This window comes from Mizuhopecten yessoensis, unplaced genomic scaffold (genome assembly GCF_002113885.1).
Source record: "Mizuhopecten yessoensis strain PY_sf001 unplaced genomic scaffold, ASM211388v2 scaffold9033, whole genome shotgun sequence".
NCBI lineage: Eukaryota > Metazoa > Mollusca > Bivalvia > Pectinida > Pectinidae > Mizuhopecten > Mizuhopecten yessoensis.
Window position 1 is genome coordinate 177,845 of NW_018407845.1, and position 15,131 is coordinate 192,975.

A 15,131-nucleotide genomic window follows, 5' to 3' on the forward strand; every position below is an offset into this window, starting at 1 on the left:
TGTAATCCTTTTTGAATTAAGCAAACTATTAGCATTCATATAAGAACAAACTGGGCCCTTATTCAGGCCGACTTATGTTTTTTCTCATATGAGGCTGACTATATTGAAAAACTTGACAGGTACGAAAACCTTTCCCAGTCCTCCAGTTTCACTTTCAGACACATGGACGATGTACTGTCTTTAAATAACAGGAAATCGACTGACCAGGTCAAACATAAACACATCCTCCTGAAATCAAGGCAGTACGGGATTTTCTACATCAGAAGCTTTTTTCATCAATACTTTATTAACGACTACGGAAACGACTTACTACTAAGCTATATGAACTTTCCCTTTCGTGATAGTTACATCCCAGCTTTCCTAACCCCAGCTGTTTTCAGTTGATGTGGTATTCAATATATGTTGGCTGCTGACAGACAAATTTACAACATAAGGTTTCTCGAGATGTAGGTTGACGAAGATTATGTGCATGTTATGGTCATCATTCCGATTTCATTGGGAAATATTCTACATCATTGTATGGTGTGAAGGTTGAGGCTTTTTGCCATGCTCGTTAGTGTGCTTTGTGGTTTTGTTGTCAATAATCAAGTCGTAACACTACTTAGATACATGTATGACCTAGATTTACATACCGGTTGTTGTTGATAAAGTAGATTGGTACCCTTCCAGAACACATGGCTTTTATCGTTGTGCTTTTTTATTGGATTATTTTTTTCCAAAAAAAATATGTTCATTTTATTCAAAGTACATATTGGCAAGTTCAAATAAAAATGAACGTGATATAAAAAAAGTCCTGCACAGTTTTATCGGTAATCAACAAACTAAACTTTTTGGTAACAAAAGCTATTCAAACTTTTAAAAACCTAATATGCGAATGACCTTTAAAAGTTGGCCACATTTGCTACAATGTTGATCTAAGCACTAGGTACAGTGAACAAGCAGAATGAATAATCATACAAGACACTTAGAGTTATGTCCCCTACACATATTTCCAAACATGATATTTTTCGTTATTAAATTAATTCAAATAGATTATAAAAAGGCTAAAAGTAAAATTTCAAATCTTCATGTATGTAAATTCTATATCTGGTGGTTGATTTAAAATTTCATTTTTCCGACGACACTTGGCCCAAGATCGGAATATAAATATATTGGGAGATATACCATAAGTGTAGGAAAGATAACCCCGATAAATAACATAAATGTAAGCAAAGGGTAGATAAGGCATGTATCGCCTGACTGATTACTGAGATTGAATATCAGACACCAACACTTTTTTTAGAAAATATCATAAATCTCTCGGAAAGGTCTCTTTTGATAGGTTCATTCCTTGGTTATGCTAAATACATTATTTGTAGATATTAAATTATTCACTTTTGGCCCGTTTGTACACAAGAATTGCAGGATTGGAACTGAGCGTAACAGACGGAAATATGTGCACTGCAGTAACCCCCTCATACGACAAACAGGATGAAGACTGGGTCGACACGTGCATGTCGTGCGCGGCTGTTATGGTGAAACTATGTACTCTCTGTACAGCTGCTGCTGTAATAATGTGCTTTATATGTAAGTAATTATGATTTCATTTCATCATATTTTATTGAGTAAACAATATGATTGAACAGCAGGCTAGGCCTATATAAGTTCTCTCCTTAGGTTGACATGACAAAGACAAAGATGAATGAAATGGTTTGTAAGAAAATAATGATGCAAATTATATATAATAAGTAGCATAGACATAAACATATAGCAGACGATATAGGGGAGATAGTTCCATGTATGTTTCAATTCCATATAAATATTTAATTGATATTTTCACCTATACAATGCTCTTATTAAAAAGTCAATCATTATTAATTAGTAATAGGAAAGCAATGCCCTAATGATATATTAAACAGAGAATTGCTACAATTGTCAAAAAAAAAAATCCAAGTCATTAATGCCCCCTGTTCATACCTCACATGTAAGTAGTAGAACACTATGTACATTGTTTTCATACCAAAATCTTAGGCTACTCTCGGAGTCAGCCGACTGAGGTGCTGTGCTCTTCGCCTTACTTCGTTCTCTCCTTTATTTATCATTCCTTCAATACATTCATACATTTTCCTCAATAAATAAAAACAACAGAATACCGATTTGTGAATAAAACCGTAATCCGAATTCAGTATTGATCAACGAAAGTAAATACTAACAAAAGAAATAAATGAGCTTTCGAAACTACTGGAGTATTGAAGACGGTTTACCTTGGGAAGAAAAAAGAAACTGTGATTCTGGGCATAGCTCATCAAACGTCAAGTTCTCATTTACTGGAATAGAAATTTGTCCCATCCCAACTTCCAAACGAATGATTCCACAAAAATAAAACACCGACACAAAAGAGAATACCGAAGTATCAACAAAACCACAATTGGTCCTCAACATCGATTAAACTAGGGCAAAAAATGAACAAAGGAACAAATGTACATGGATACCCTTGAAAAGTATAATGAGAATAAAATCAGGTATTCCAGAATGGTAAGTGTCTTTGTCGACGACACCCACCATGTGACTCTAATAAATGACAACAAAATGATAAGGTATTCTTCTGAACAGAATCAAAAACATCGACCTTCGTGTCATATTAAGAAATAGCTTATTTCCGTGCAAAATCCTGAAGTCGACCATATATTACTACTAGGTGTTATCACCCTGCATCGTTGGTAAACCAGTGTTATATGTTTGTATGTCGGTAATAGAACTCATCACGGAGTTCGTGATATTCGTAGCAATGTCTTGAGTACCGAACCATTTGCTACATGTAAACACCGTAGGTAGAGGAAGCAAGGATGATACTATTAAGAAAGGGAAAGTCTACGATCCGAAAATTAAAATCGCCAAGCTTATCGTACAGCTTACTGTAAACTATAATATGAGGCTATTTATAGACTGCACATCGTCGATTATCTAAATGTGAAATTTAAGGACTTTGCTAGGTTATTGTTATCAGTCCTGATAAGCTCATAAATAAATTCAGCGTCATATGAAAATAGAAAATAATCGGCCAGAATAGGGGCAACATTGTTCCCATAGGACTACCTACAATCTGTAAGAATATCTTACCACCAAACAAATATGTTTTCAACCAGTCACTCACTCACTAACAATATCATTCTCAGTATTTTTCATTTTGGCCTTTCTCTGCACTTTTCACAAACTATGCTCCAAAAACATCACAACCATATATTATATCGCTGTTCGCCTTTCTTGAAAAGAAAGCTCTCCTAACAAGAGACATGATGCGCTCCTTCAGTTTGGTATCAGGCATGGAAGTCATAAGGGTCAACAACTCAAACGTTTCGATAAAGGAAATATTTGTGATAAGATCTTCATGATTGATCAAAAGATCTTTTGAATTCTTCAAAATTCACCGTCATCCTCTCGAGTTAGGGAGTGATCAAGCATTGCTCTCAGGGACCGACACCCAGAGTAGCAAAGGTTAATCTTCACTGCCTTAATTTGACAAATCAAGTCAACAACATCTTAGAGCGAGGGGCTTGTTGCTGATATTGATGATGAGATACTGAGGTAAACGGATGAAGTGTGAAGTTTAAATGAGTAGTAACGTGAAGTGGTTTATATAATACTGTCCAAATGTAAGAGTCCCTATTTCCGGCTGTACCCAAAGCCACGTATCAAACTCCAGAACTCAACCAACGCTATTGGCAATTTAATTGTATATTATTATTAATTTTGCAAATTAATCCAAAATTCGGTACACAATAGAATACATTTTCCTGTTTCTTCTTAGCAAGGGAATAAGTTAATGAGTTCTCGCTATCTAAAATAATACTGATACTAAACTAAGGAATAATAACAGGAACGAGACGGAGAAAGGATATAAGACCACGATACGGGGAAATGGGGAAATATTTAATTTCTCTATCTATTATTACACACAGTATATAAAGAACAAATCGTGATTCGACTTCGACAAAAACACAAAACAAAAGTTATTGTCGATAAAGTCTGGTACATACAACGAATGGCACAGCATGCACTTTGTGAAGCACTCGTTGTCACTCGTTATGTGTTTGTCAATTATAACGCTATTTACGACACCAATGATATAACAAGATAAAAACAAATATGATGAACTTAACATCACTTGCCACCCAGACTCTAGAAAAGGATATCCCCGCCAAGTCGTCCTCAAAGTATGGCGATTAGTAACAAAGATAACAACCTGGCTCAGGCGTTGGCCAGTATTACCATTTTAATGCTTCATGGATCATAATGGGTTGATTTGTACAGTTTTGCGGTCAACATCAATTCTGTAAACAATCCGATGACTTTACCTCTATGTAAACTTAATTATTCTGGCAGAGCACTACATACTATTTATTGAAGTAAATATTTGTAAATTTGTAACGTAATAAATGGTTTTATAGGAATCTCCTTTGCTGTGTTCGTACATGTTTCCAAGAACCATTGATATAGATTTTCATTCATTTGGCCGTAGTACCAGGAATGAGTCTTATATGGACGCAATGGTCAAATGATGCAGTAAAAATTAAATATGTTTAGTTTTGATTTTCGACAGCAACAAACTAAATTGTTAAGTCATATTTCGTATACCAAGTGATTATATCAACAAAAACCTAAAAGATCAAAATCTATTTTAGACCTCCCACCTTTCCCCTGGTTACCGGTAGTATGGTTATATAGAACAATAGATCATAGCGGTACAGAGCAAGGAACATTGGGAACTGAGGAAGCATCTAAAATCAAGGGAATACCGAATGGACAACAAAACCGAAGATAGAGCTCAAAATTGATAAAACTACGGCAAAATGTGAACAAAGGTTTCACGTAAACCTTGAAAAAGTACAAGAAGAATAAGACCATGTGTTCCGGAAGGGCAAGCGTCTTTTGCTACATCGACGACACCTGTCATGTAAATCTAGGTCAAATCCAGGTAATGTCACGTCTTCACATCGAGAACTAAAACAAAGACATCGGGAACTCCTACTAAAAACATATCAATACTCTTTTGTCAAAACTTATACTGCATGCGTTGTATATCAAATAATTTGTTAAATATGCATATTGAGATTTGTGATATTCAAGAATAGTTCGAGTGTAAGCTAACATCGCTATCTGTCAATACGCTAAAGTACAGACGTTCGTCGGGAGGGGTCCAGTGTCTGGACATACAATGGCATTCTTATAGGGATTAACTAATAACTCTACATATTGATAGGCTGATAAACACCTATATACATCTGTTCATGTTTTCGTTTTTTGTTTGTATTATCGCTTAAAACTGGCTTTGTATTTACCCACTATTTGTTGTTAACTATTGAGTAGGACAAATATTTCTTTTTATTCTGTTATCAATACTACATGCAGGGATGGACTGAGTGCACATTATCATCCGATATAACGTATTTAAGGTAATTATACAGACAAGTACCTGCCGTAATCAACATGTGTCAATACAGTACATGGACACGGGGACGCACCGTGATACTATCGACAAAGATAACTTATCATACCATCAATACTGCACTCGTAAGTCAACGTGCTTGTGTCGGTGTTAAAAGTTTTGTTATTTTAACAATAGACATTTTGTCTAACACTTAAACACGGTTTCATGTACTTGGATCATTACCTGGCTTAAAAGACAAATTTTGAAACGTCAAAATTATATCATTGTTTAAGTTCACTTCATTTCTTCCTGGAAGGACAGAGAAGAGAAAAATACCAAGTGAATATTAAGCTTAACAGTTGTCCCTGCCGGTCATGTTCCCATGTCTCCTTGCTTCAGTGGCTGATAGCGACGTTTAGCTACAGCAGATATTGAGTACCAATATTAATCTAAGATGACAAATTACCTGTAATAATTTGTCGTTCAATTAATTGATTTACCTGACTAAGGGGCACGCGGAGTACCGTTGCCTGGACATTCAGTGACCGGTGTAACTAGTGTACGTGTGTGTGGATACCGATAGCGTACAGCCACGACACAGTCAGGGATATGTGTGCCCCTAAGAGCCACTTAAAGACCTGACGGATATGCCTATATACGTATGTTATTGTCTGAACTACTACTATATAAATGTAGGATTCCCATCATATGTCTTCGTTTTTACAACTTTACTGTGACAACTTGGAACACTATTACTCAGACATCTGACAGAACATTGTCTCAACATGTTCATGTGGATAAATTGTATTTAGCATACGTTTGAAACTACTGAAGATGAAATATTTTGTTATATAAAACGTTCACTTGATGTGAATCAACGCTGAAATTGTGACAAAAACAACAGGCTACGTGCGGAAAAACATAAGATGATTGTGCGGTGTTACTGCCGAGAAGAGCCCTATGGTACTCTACCAGGTGAGTCGCTGATAGTGTGTGTTAGGAGTGTTAATAAGGCTATATCAAACTATCAATTTGATTACCTTAATTACATTTTAACGCAAGATTTCCAGAAATAAATGTGTAATGATACAAATGATTTCTGAAATGACCAGATTTTTTTCTTGTAATATCGTTTGTGCTCGGATTGATGATGATAGTTAATGCCTTCGTTGTCCTATTTGTCCTAATTTGATCTTTAAAGCGGCTTAAGAACGTTTTTTCTTATATGGGATTTTGGAAAAAGGAGTTAATGGCATAGTAAAAAATGCAAAAAAAACTATATGTCGGTGTATTCGTTTTTGTGTTTTGATCGGTCAAAGATACCAATTTAACACAACATGTGATTTTAGGTTATTTTTTGGGTTTTGACCATTTGCAGAACAAATTCATACAATTTCTTCCAGGTGTGTTATCAGATATGTACGAATGTTTGTAGAAATGATGAAAATATTATTTTCTTTTAAATTATGGTAGTAAAATTTCTTAATCCTATTCTTTTAACTCAGAAAGCGGATTTTAGTTACCCCTACCCCCTATTTTTTTTCATGAAAAAAATACTCATTTTTTACCTTTTTTTTTGCTATTAAACTTTTTTAATATTTAAAGAATTAAAAGAAAATGTGTTTCTCTTTCTAAAACATCCACAAAAATGGGAGGTCGGTGTGCTTCTTTTTTGTGTCCCATTATCGTTTGTGTTATTTTTTACCTTTTGGGGGGTTAAAATCAAAAGTGCTTCAGTTACACTAAATATGTAAAAACAAAAATTTCAATAATGTATCATTTTCCAGTTTGTTGCATATTATTTTTATAATATTAAACATTATAAAGTTGTACAGCAGAATTGAACCTGCTACAATTAAAAATGGCGACACAATGACAACTTAAGTGATCAATCTAGTGTCAAAAAAGGTGATTTTTTTGCCTTTTTCGAAGCCCAAGAAATACACATTAATACACATTTTAAAAATGGCCGCCGAATTGGTAATTTTTTTAAATTCTTGTAAAAAAAGTTCTACAAACAACAGACATTTAGTTTTTTGACATATTTTTCAGATGCGTGTTTGCTTATAAACTTGATCATAATTTGTTTAAATAACACAAAACCCCGTTACACCAGATCAAAACGAGAATTGAACGTGATTGAAACCTCAGAAGAGTACATTCTTAAACACCAAACGATAAATATGGTAGCCTTATCTTTTCTATGTTATTTCGGACGCAGTTTAATATCTTTCGACCTAACTGGAAAATGATCAATATATAGTTGTCACATTCTGGTTATTATGTTTGTATAAGCTTAAAAAAGCTGATACAATTTAGAGATAATTTGAAGTTTTATACATCACAATACATAGCGTACAAAATAAGAACTTGACAGGTGCACAGGCGGTATCGAATCGGGTGGAACTAGTTATCAGTAGGCACAATCTAACATCAATCTATTAGTTAGTTTACAATGCATGACAATCAACAAAATGATAATGTAAAAATGGAAATTTTCGCAGTTTGGAAATGTTCGTCTTTGTGCATGACAATATCCACAAGCGATTGTTTATTTATTGATGATGTAGATTATAGATAAAATGCATATGTAGATTTCAGAACTAATGCAAACACCGCGATAAGTATAAAAGGTCACAACGCGAAACTTTCCACGAGCGACACTTCGACACTTTCCACGAGCAGACACTTTCCACGAGCGACACTTTCCATAGTATACTGTACATGAAATGGTTAGGGTGACCAGTCCACTACTTACCCTAATAAATTGTGAAATTGATATGTGTCCGTGTAAATGTCTTGATACTAAAAACTACTAGAAATGCAAAATAACGAAGCAAGCACTCAAATTTCAAAGTAAACATCATATTTCACAATGTGGTCATTTCTTCCATACATTACTTATCAGTGATACTTAAGATAAAAGGGAAGATATCCAAGTCTGAAGTGTTTCGAAACATATTGAGAAATTCTGCAATAGGGAAATGTGCATAAAAAAGATGTTCCTTTAGAACTTTGCTTATGGCAAATACTTTATTTTTTAAACTAGTATTTCTTGTAAATCCTCCCAGTTTCAAGGTGACGGCTAACCTCCGGGACTGTTAGTCTTTCAGCAGAAACAACCACCTGGTTACGTCAAATATGTACTTGGATACGAAATAAAGAAGCACCAGCTCAAAAATGAATTTGTCGATGCAGGAAGCCAAACAAAACTGTTTACTGAACCATGTGAACAATTCGTTCACTTAGGGATCATCACTCGTACTCTGTTTACTGAACCATGTGAACAATTCGTTCACTTAGGGGTCATCACTCGTACTATATATTGAAAAATAGAAACAAAAAGGTCGAAAGGGGGTTAAACGCATACGATGTGCCATAGCCAAATTCTTCTTAGTTCTTCGTTTTCAAGGCCTGAAGTTTACTCTTTGAAAGTCTAGCATGATTTCAGCTAGCTGCAGGAAAGTCTATTTGATCATAAACGAGAGTGGATATTTCCAAAATTACATTACAGGGTTTTTCTTGAATGACGAGTCGGCTGTGTCATAGATCTTAGAATGGTATCATTTTTTTCTTATTTTTGTTTATTTCATAGGAGGGGGTGCTACATGTGGTGACGGGAGATTCTCAATGGGCACCACATGTGTTTTTAAGGGTCGTACAGTGTAAACGTTTGCATTTCCAGGCCACCCTGTTTTGAGATCAACTTTTCAGGGTCGTCCCAACATTGATATCAAACTAACCTTTTAGAAACTTCAAACATAATACAGGATTTTGCGATAAAAATCAGGCAAAACATATCACATGGAAGTTTAACCCTTAAAAGGGGTCTATCGTCTAAGAAGATGTTTAAGCTTTATATTAGGCGTGAAATTAGGAAAAAAGTTTCCTCGTGCATTTAAGATAACCTGATCATTTGTATGAACCAGTGTTGTTTTGCGTCTTGGTTTATTTCAGAGTAATGTTTTTTATCGCAATAGACCCGTTAAATCAACTCCCCGGACCCCCCATTAAACGACAGAAGTGTCAATGAGTGTTAAACAATCGGTTTATCAACACCTTCCGTGACTTTAATTGGTCTGGTTGGTGACCTGACAATTGGCGCCCTATTACTTCGTGCCCTTTATTTCAAACATTCATCCTGCAATAAAGTACTCTGATCGATACTCGCTTTTACAACCTGTTAGATTTACAAACGCTCAAAATTGATTTTATAAAACACCACCAATGCATCATTCTCTTGATATCACCATGTGTGAGGTCATATATTACTGTGGAACTACATGTATCAAAACCAAAACAAGTGTTGGACGTGATAAGAATTACGTTAATGTAAATAAATAACGTACCACTTCATACATCCGCCCAATCATCCGCTCAGGCATCCGCCAACGTAATATATTTTGTTTATCGTTGTTAAGTCATTTAAACTGTTGTTAAATTTCTTGAAAAACATGTTATGAAGTTGTTCCCATGGTCTGTCGTATTAACATGACAATGGTGATTAATGGTAAGGCAGGACCTTGACAGTTTTTAACTTAAGTTTTCTCGAAATTTCGTTTATTGCATTACCAACTAAAATAAAGTGTTTACCCTGATTTGTCATGGGATTCTTTGTATATGTACAGGTTTATAATGATGCATCAGAACTTGTTTACCAATGTTTATTTTGTGTTTGTACAGATGGTGGACAATGAGTGAATTCCGAGACTGTGGCGGATAACATAAAGATGGCTCCCTCCTACTTCAACACGTCCTGGTTCTATGGTATTCACGAGCATGGCTTTGGGAACTCCTCCTTCTTCACCTTCATTTCGGAGTTTAACCGTCCTTGGTCAGGGCTTCCATACATAGAGGCTTTGATTTTCACTGTGCTGTTTATATTTTCAATGTTTGGAAATATCCTTATTTTTTACCAAATGTTCCAGACAAAAAGCACGCGGACAGTTACCAACTGTATGATTGCCAATCTTGCAATGGCAGACATTTTATTTTCATTTGGAAGTCCTTTCATAGCAATAACGCGAGTAACAGGTGACTGGATATTCGGGGATGCCGTGTGTAAGGCATTTGTTTACCTTCTGTTTACTTGTGCAATGGTCATGATCTGGACCATGACAGTGATTAGTATAGACCGTCATATTTGTATCAATAAAACCACTTCCAAGAAAATGACTCCACGAGTAGCAGTCTCCATTATCGTCGTCACATGGATCATTTGTTTATTGTGCTTCATCCCACTTGCAATGTACTTCCACACCAGGTCGTTTCCGTTCGGACGAGATCACGTCACGATATGTACTTTGTCGTGGCCGAAGACAAATGGATTTCGCGTGTCCATCTTTTTCACCGTAGTGAGTTGTTTGTTTGGTTTTGTCATTCCCATCGCTATCATGAGTGTAAACTATTTTAAGATTATTCGCAAATTTATGAGATCACGACGCGCCATTTTGAATAATCACAACAGAGTGGACGTATTAAATTCAAACTCTATGAAGACCCGGAGAAATCGGGATCAACGGGACGTGAAAGTTGTTAAAACTTTACTTTTACTTGTGTTCCTCTTTATGCTAATGTGGTTGCCAATCTTTATTGTTTTCGTCATAATTCTTATTGACGGAATGAAGGATAACATGCAGCTGCCCTCCGTTGCCCTCATCATTACACTGTGTATCGCACTTGCGAACGCGTGTGTCAATCCTTTTCTTTATGGTGTTATTAACGACAAACTGCGTCGTGCCGTTCTCAAGTGTTTCGCGTGCAAGAACACGGCGTCGACAAGTGGGACAGGTAGTGCTATACGTCACAGTATCCGTGCCATTAGTTTTAGTCAGAACTCAAGCAACAGTGAGAACACAGTCAAGTAGCGAGTCAGGTTCAACATGGCGCCTGTCAAAACTATTTTCAAAGCTTACATTATTCAAACTATCTCTTTCTTGGGGCGGTCTGTTTTTATACTATTGCCAATTACAATCTACATATTTTTGCATCTATTTATTAACCTGGTAGTAGTTTTTGTTTACATTAAAATAAAACAATTCAGGAATATATATATATATATATATAAACATTAACATTATATTTTCAGGAGCAAAGTTAAGCTAACTATTACATGGTAACGAGACGAAGGTATCGAATACCAAACAAACACGTTTTGTAGTGCGGGACAATACTCTCAACACTACTGTAGATATAATGATTTCACGTATAGTCATAACATTGAAATATAATACTCCTTTTATCTTCATATGAACTACCCATGTTAAAAATAGTTTTTGTATGTTTTGTATATCGTGGGAAAATGCCCTGAAGCATGTTAAAAATAACAAACTTAAACCGTCATCTAAACGGGTTTTACATGTGTTTATAACTAGCTTATTATTGCCTTATATAAAAAAAAATAAAGTTGTAACGTAACAAAGCTTTGCTGGGTTTTATCTTTATCAGAGTGAATTTGATTTTACAATCGTAGTATAGTTCAGATAGATAGTGGCCTAAAAAAGGCTATAATACCACAAATGTATAGAAATGTTGTTATTTTTTCATTCCAAGATTATGATTTAGCCTGTTTCTGTCTAACCTTAAGTATTGATTATCATATTAGTGGAGGGTCTACTATTTTTAGATTTTAATTTTCATCTCTTCTGGCATTATGTACTATATCATGACTATTTAAGACTTCAAACAGTGTCCTTTTGGATATAGGATGATAAGATCCCGAGAGAGAAAAATGCAATATCATTAGCTAACCAATCAACTAGTTATTGTAATTGCAATATTGTATCAAAGGACAATACTACATATGTACAAAATGATTTCAAAAGACCAATCATCATGTGTTACAATGGCAGAGCTATATAGCTCGTACCCGTATCATTTGTTTGTGCTTTTCTAGGTATACAAATGAAGTAAAACACTTCGACATTATACGACAGCAAATAATAACGTTTTAAAACAGTTTCAAGAAAAGTATAGAACAACCAAGTTCTCGTTTCCAAGGATAAACATTGCATTTGATTCGGTAATATTTGATAACATTCACAATTATTCACAAGCATAACTAAAAACAATTGTTTCCCCATTACCAGTAAATCATGTTTGAAAGATACATTATGTAACACAATGTGCCTGTCATTGAGTTGTTTAACACAAAGTCAGATCCTGTGGAACCTCATTCAAATTGCTGTGTGGTGGCCTGATAATTACGTCACATAGATATCCAATTCTTAAAATTCGAAAAAGTACCATTTTAAAGAATTTTCTGGCTATCTACGACCCATATTTATATGTTCAAAATGGGGATGCCTATTCAGCACGTGTAAACGCCGAAAAACAAATAAAACAAAAAGGAAACTAGTGTGTAATCATGATTTATATTTAATACCAACTGAACCATTTAAAGTACAAAAAATCACGTTAATATTTTGACAACAGCTTAAAATTATCTTTCAATTCGGCATTTGTGAAATCAAAATCGCACAAGAGTGAGGCGAAATCTGCTGTGATTTATCTTTGGGGAAACTACATAGGATTAGACTGATTTACAGATGCACAGAATTGTGGAAAGATATATAACTTGTTTTTTAATTAGACGTTTGTGAAATCCAAAACGCGTAAGAGTGAGGCAGTTTCAATAGCCGACACAATGTGACCTATTCGAAACAGAAAGTGTCAGCACAACTTGGATGAGATTGACATTGTATTTTGAATTACTGTAATGTGGGTTATACAGAGAATAGTGATCTACTTTTTATACTCTGAAAGACATACCCATATACACCAAAAAGTACCTAAGCGTTAACAAAACCTTAATTCCAACGGATATATGTACAATCTCGACAAAGTCAATGACATTATAAAATGTATATAAGCCTAAAACTATAGTAAAATTCTGTTGTTATGATATTCTATCAGTAAAAAGGGTAATCATATCTCGTTTTGTCTCGTCTACTAGTTTGTATCAGACTGATTTACTGTTCGTTTGACTGAAGCAGGGTCGTTAATGTATTGTGTTAAGCCAGAGTCTCAAGTGCGGTAGACACTGGCCACTTATGGTCAGGTGATGTGACGCCGGTTCCAGGGTTCCGCACTAGATATGGATTAATTACTACGTTATGATTCGGTAAATAGGCGCGCGCCATTTATGGTGTCCTTGGCACTACTTCACATCCTAAGTTATCTCGTGTTAACAGCTAAATTTCTCGTCTTATCTACAACTATCGACATAGTAGGAATGAACTTATGCAGAATATAGTTCAATCTGTCAATGTGTGCCATTATTGCGTAATTTAGCAACATGGTCCAATAGTGTTTCCTGAAGTTCTCAACCAAAGCATTATCGAATTCAACAAAAGTTGGATTAAACTATTACAAACGATTTGGGCGAATTTATTTCTCCATATGTTATCATAGACATTGTTGACGTATTTAATGTGATATCATTCCAAAATAAAATTCTGAAGATGGTTCCTGTCATAATCTGCGAAGGATAGTAACCATACGGGAGGAGCAAAGCTATCACAATACTGTCATTGACGCTTACGCTTCCGGAGCGCCTGTTCATATTTCACCATAAACATAGAGCTCCACCGATATGATCGGTATCTTATCTTTTTAGGACAGAAACAAATGTACCACGTCGTCAATAAATAACTAACCTTGTTTTGTGCTACAGGAACCAAGGTTTTCCGGAAGTGTAAGCGGTTTTGGTATTTTAGAGACGTAGGTTTTCCTGACATGTAAGCTTGTTTTGTACTACAGGAACCAAGGTTTTCCGGAAGGGTAAGCTTGTTTTGTACTACAGGAACCAAGGTTTTCCGGAAGTGTAAGCTTGTTTTGTACTACAGGAACCAAGGTTTTCCGGTAGTGTAAGCGTTTTTGGTATTTGAGAGACGTGGGTTTTCCTGACATGTAAGCCTGTTTTGTACTACAGGAACCACGGTTTTCCGGAAGGGTAAGCTTGTTTTGTACTACAGGAACCAAGGTTTTACGGAAGGGGAAGTTTGTTTTGTACTACAGGAACCAAGGTTTTCCGGAAGTGTGAGCGTGTTTTGTACTACAGGAACCAAGGTTTTCCGGAAGTGTAAGCGGTTTTTGGTATTTTAGAGACGTAGGTTTTCCTGAAATGTAAGCTTGTTTTGTACTACAGGAACCAAGGTTTTACGGAAGGGTAAGCGTTTTTTGGTATTTTAGAGACGTAGGTTTTCCTGAAATGTTAGCTGCTTTTGTACTACAGGAACCAAGGTTTTCCGGAAGTGTAAGCGTTTTTTGGTATTTTAGAGACGCAGGTTTTCCTGAAATGTAAGCTTGTTTTGTACTACAGGAACCAAGGTTTTCCGGAAGGGTAAGTTTATTTTGTTCTACAGGAACCAAGGTTTTCCGGAAGGGTAAGCTTGTTTTGTACTACAGGAACCAAGGTTTTCCGGAAGGGTAAGCTTGTTTTGTACTACAGGAACCAAGGTTTTCGGAAGTGTAAGCTTGTTTTGTACTACAGGAACCAAGGTTTTCGGAAGAGTAAGCTTGTTTTGTACTACAGGAACGAAGGTTTTCCGGAAGGGTAAGTTTGTTTTGTACTACAGGAACCAAGGTTTTCCGGAAGGGTAAGTTTGTTTTGTTCTACAGGAACCAAGGTTTTCCGGAAGGGTAAGCTTGTTTTGTACTACAGGAACCAAGGTTTTCCAGAAGGGTAAGCTTGTTTTGTACTACAGGAACCAAGGTTTTCCGG

The 15,131-nt window shown here is 35.7% G+C and overlaps 1 protein-coding gene across 2 annotated transcripts; it reads left to right on the forward strand.

Annotated features, from left to right (window-relative positions):
- The first annotated feature begins 5,720 nt into the window (after positions 1-5,720).
- On the forward strand, positions 5,721-13,971 carry LOC110457172 (free fatty acid receptor 4-like). 2 transcript variants are annotated; one of them, XM_021508319.1, is made up of 2 exons: positions 5,721-6,382; positions 10,091-13,969. In XM_021508319.1, the coding sequence occupies exon 2, from the start codon at positions 10,138-10,140 to the stop codon at positions 11,272-11,274; it is 1,137 nt and encodes a 378-aa protein (XP_021363994.1). In that variant the 5' UTR covers positions 5,721-6,382; positions 10,091-10,137; the 3' UTR covers positions 11,275-13,969. The 2 variants fall into 2 exon arrangements, with proteins under 2 accessions (XP_021363994.1, XP_021363995.1); XM_021508320.1 differs by lacking the exon at positions 5,721-6,382 and adding an exon at positions 9,813-9,917 and having other exon boundaries at positions 10,091-13,971.
- Positions 13,972-15,131: the final 1,160 nt, after the last annotated feature.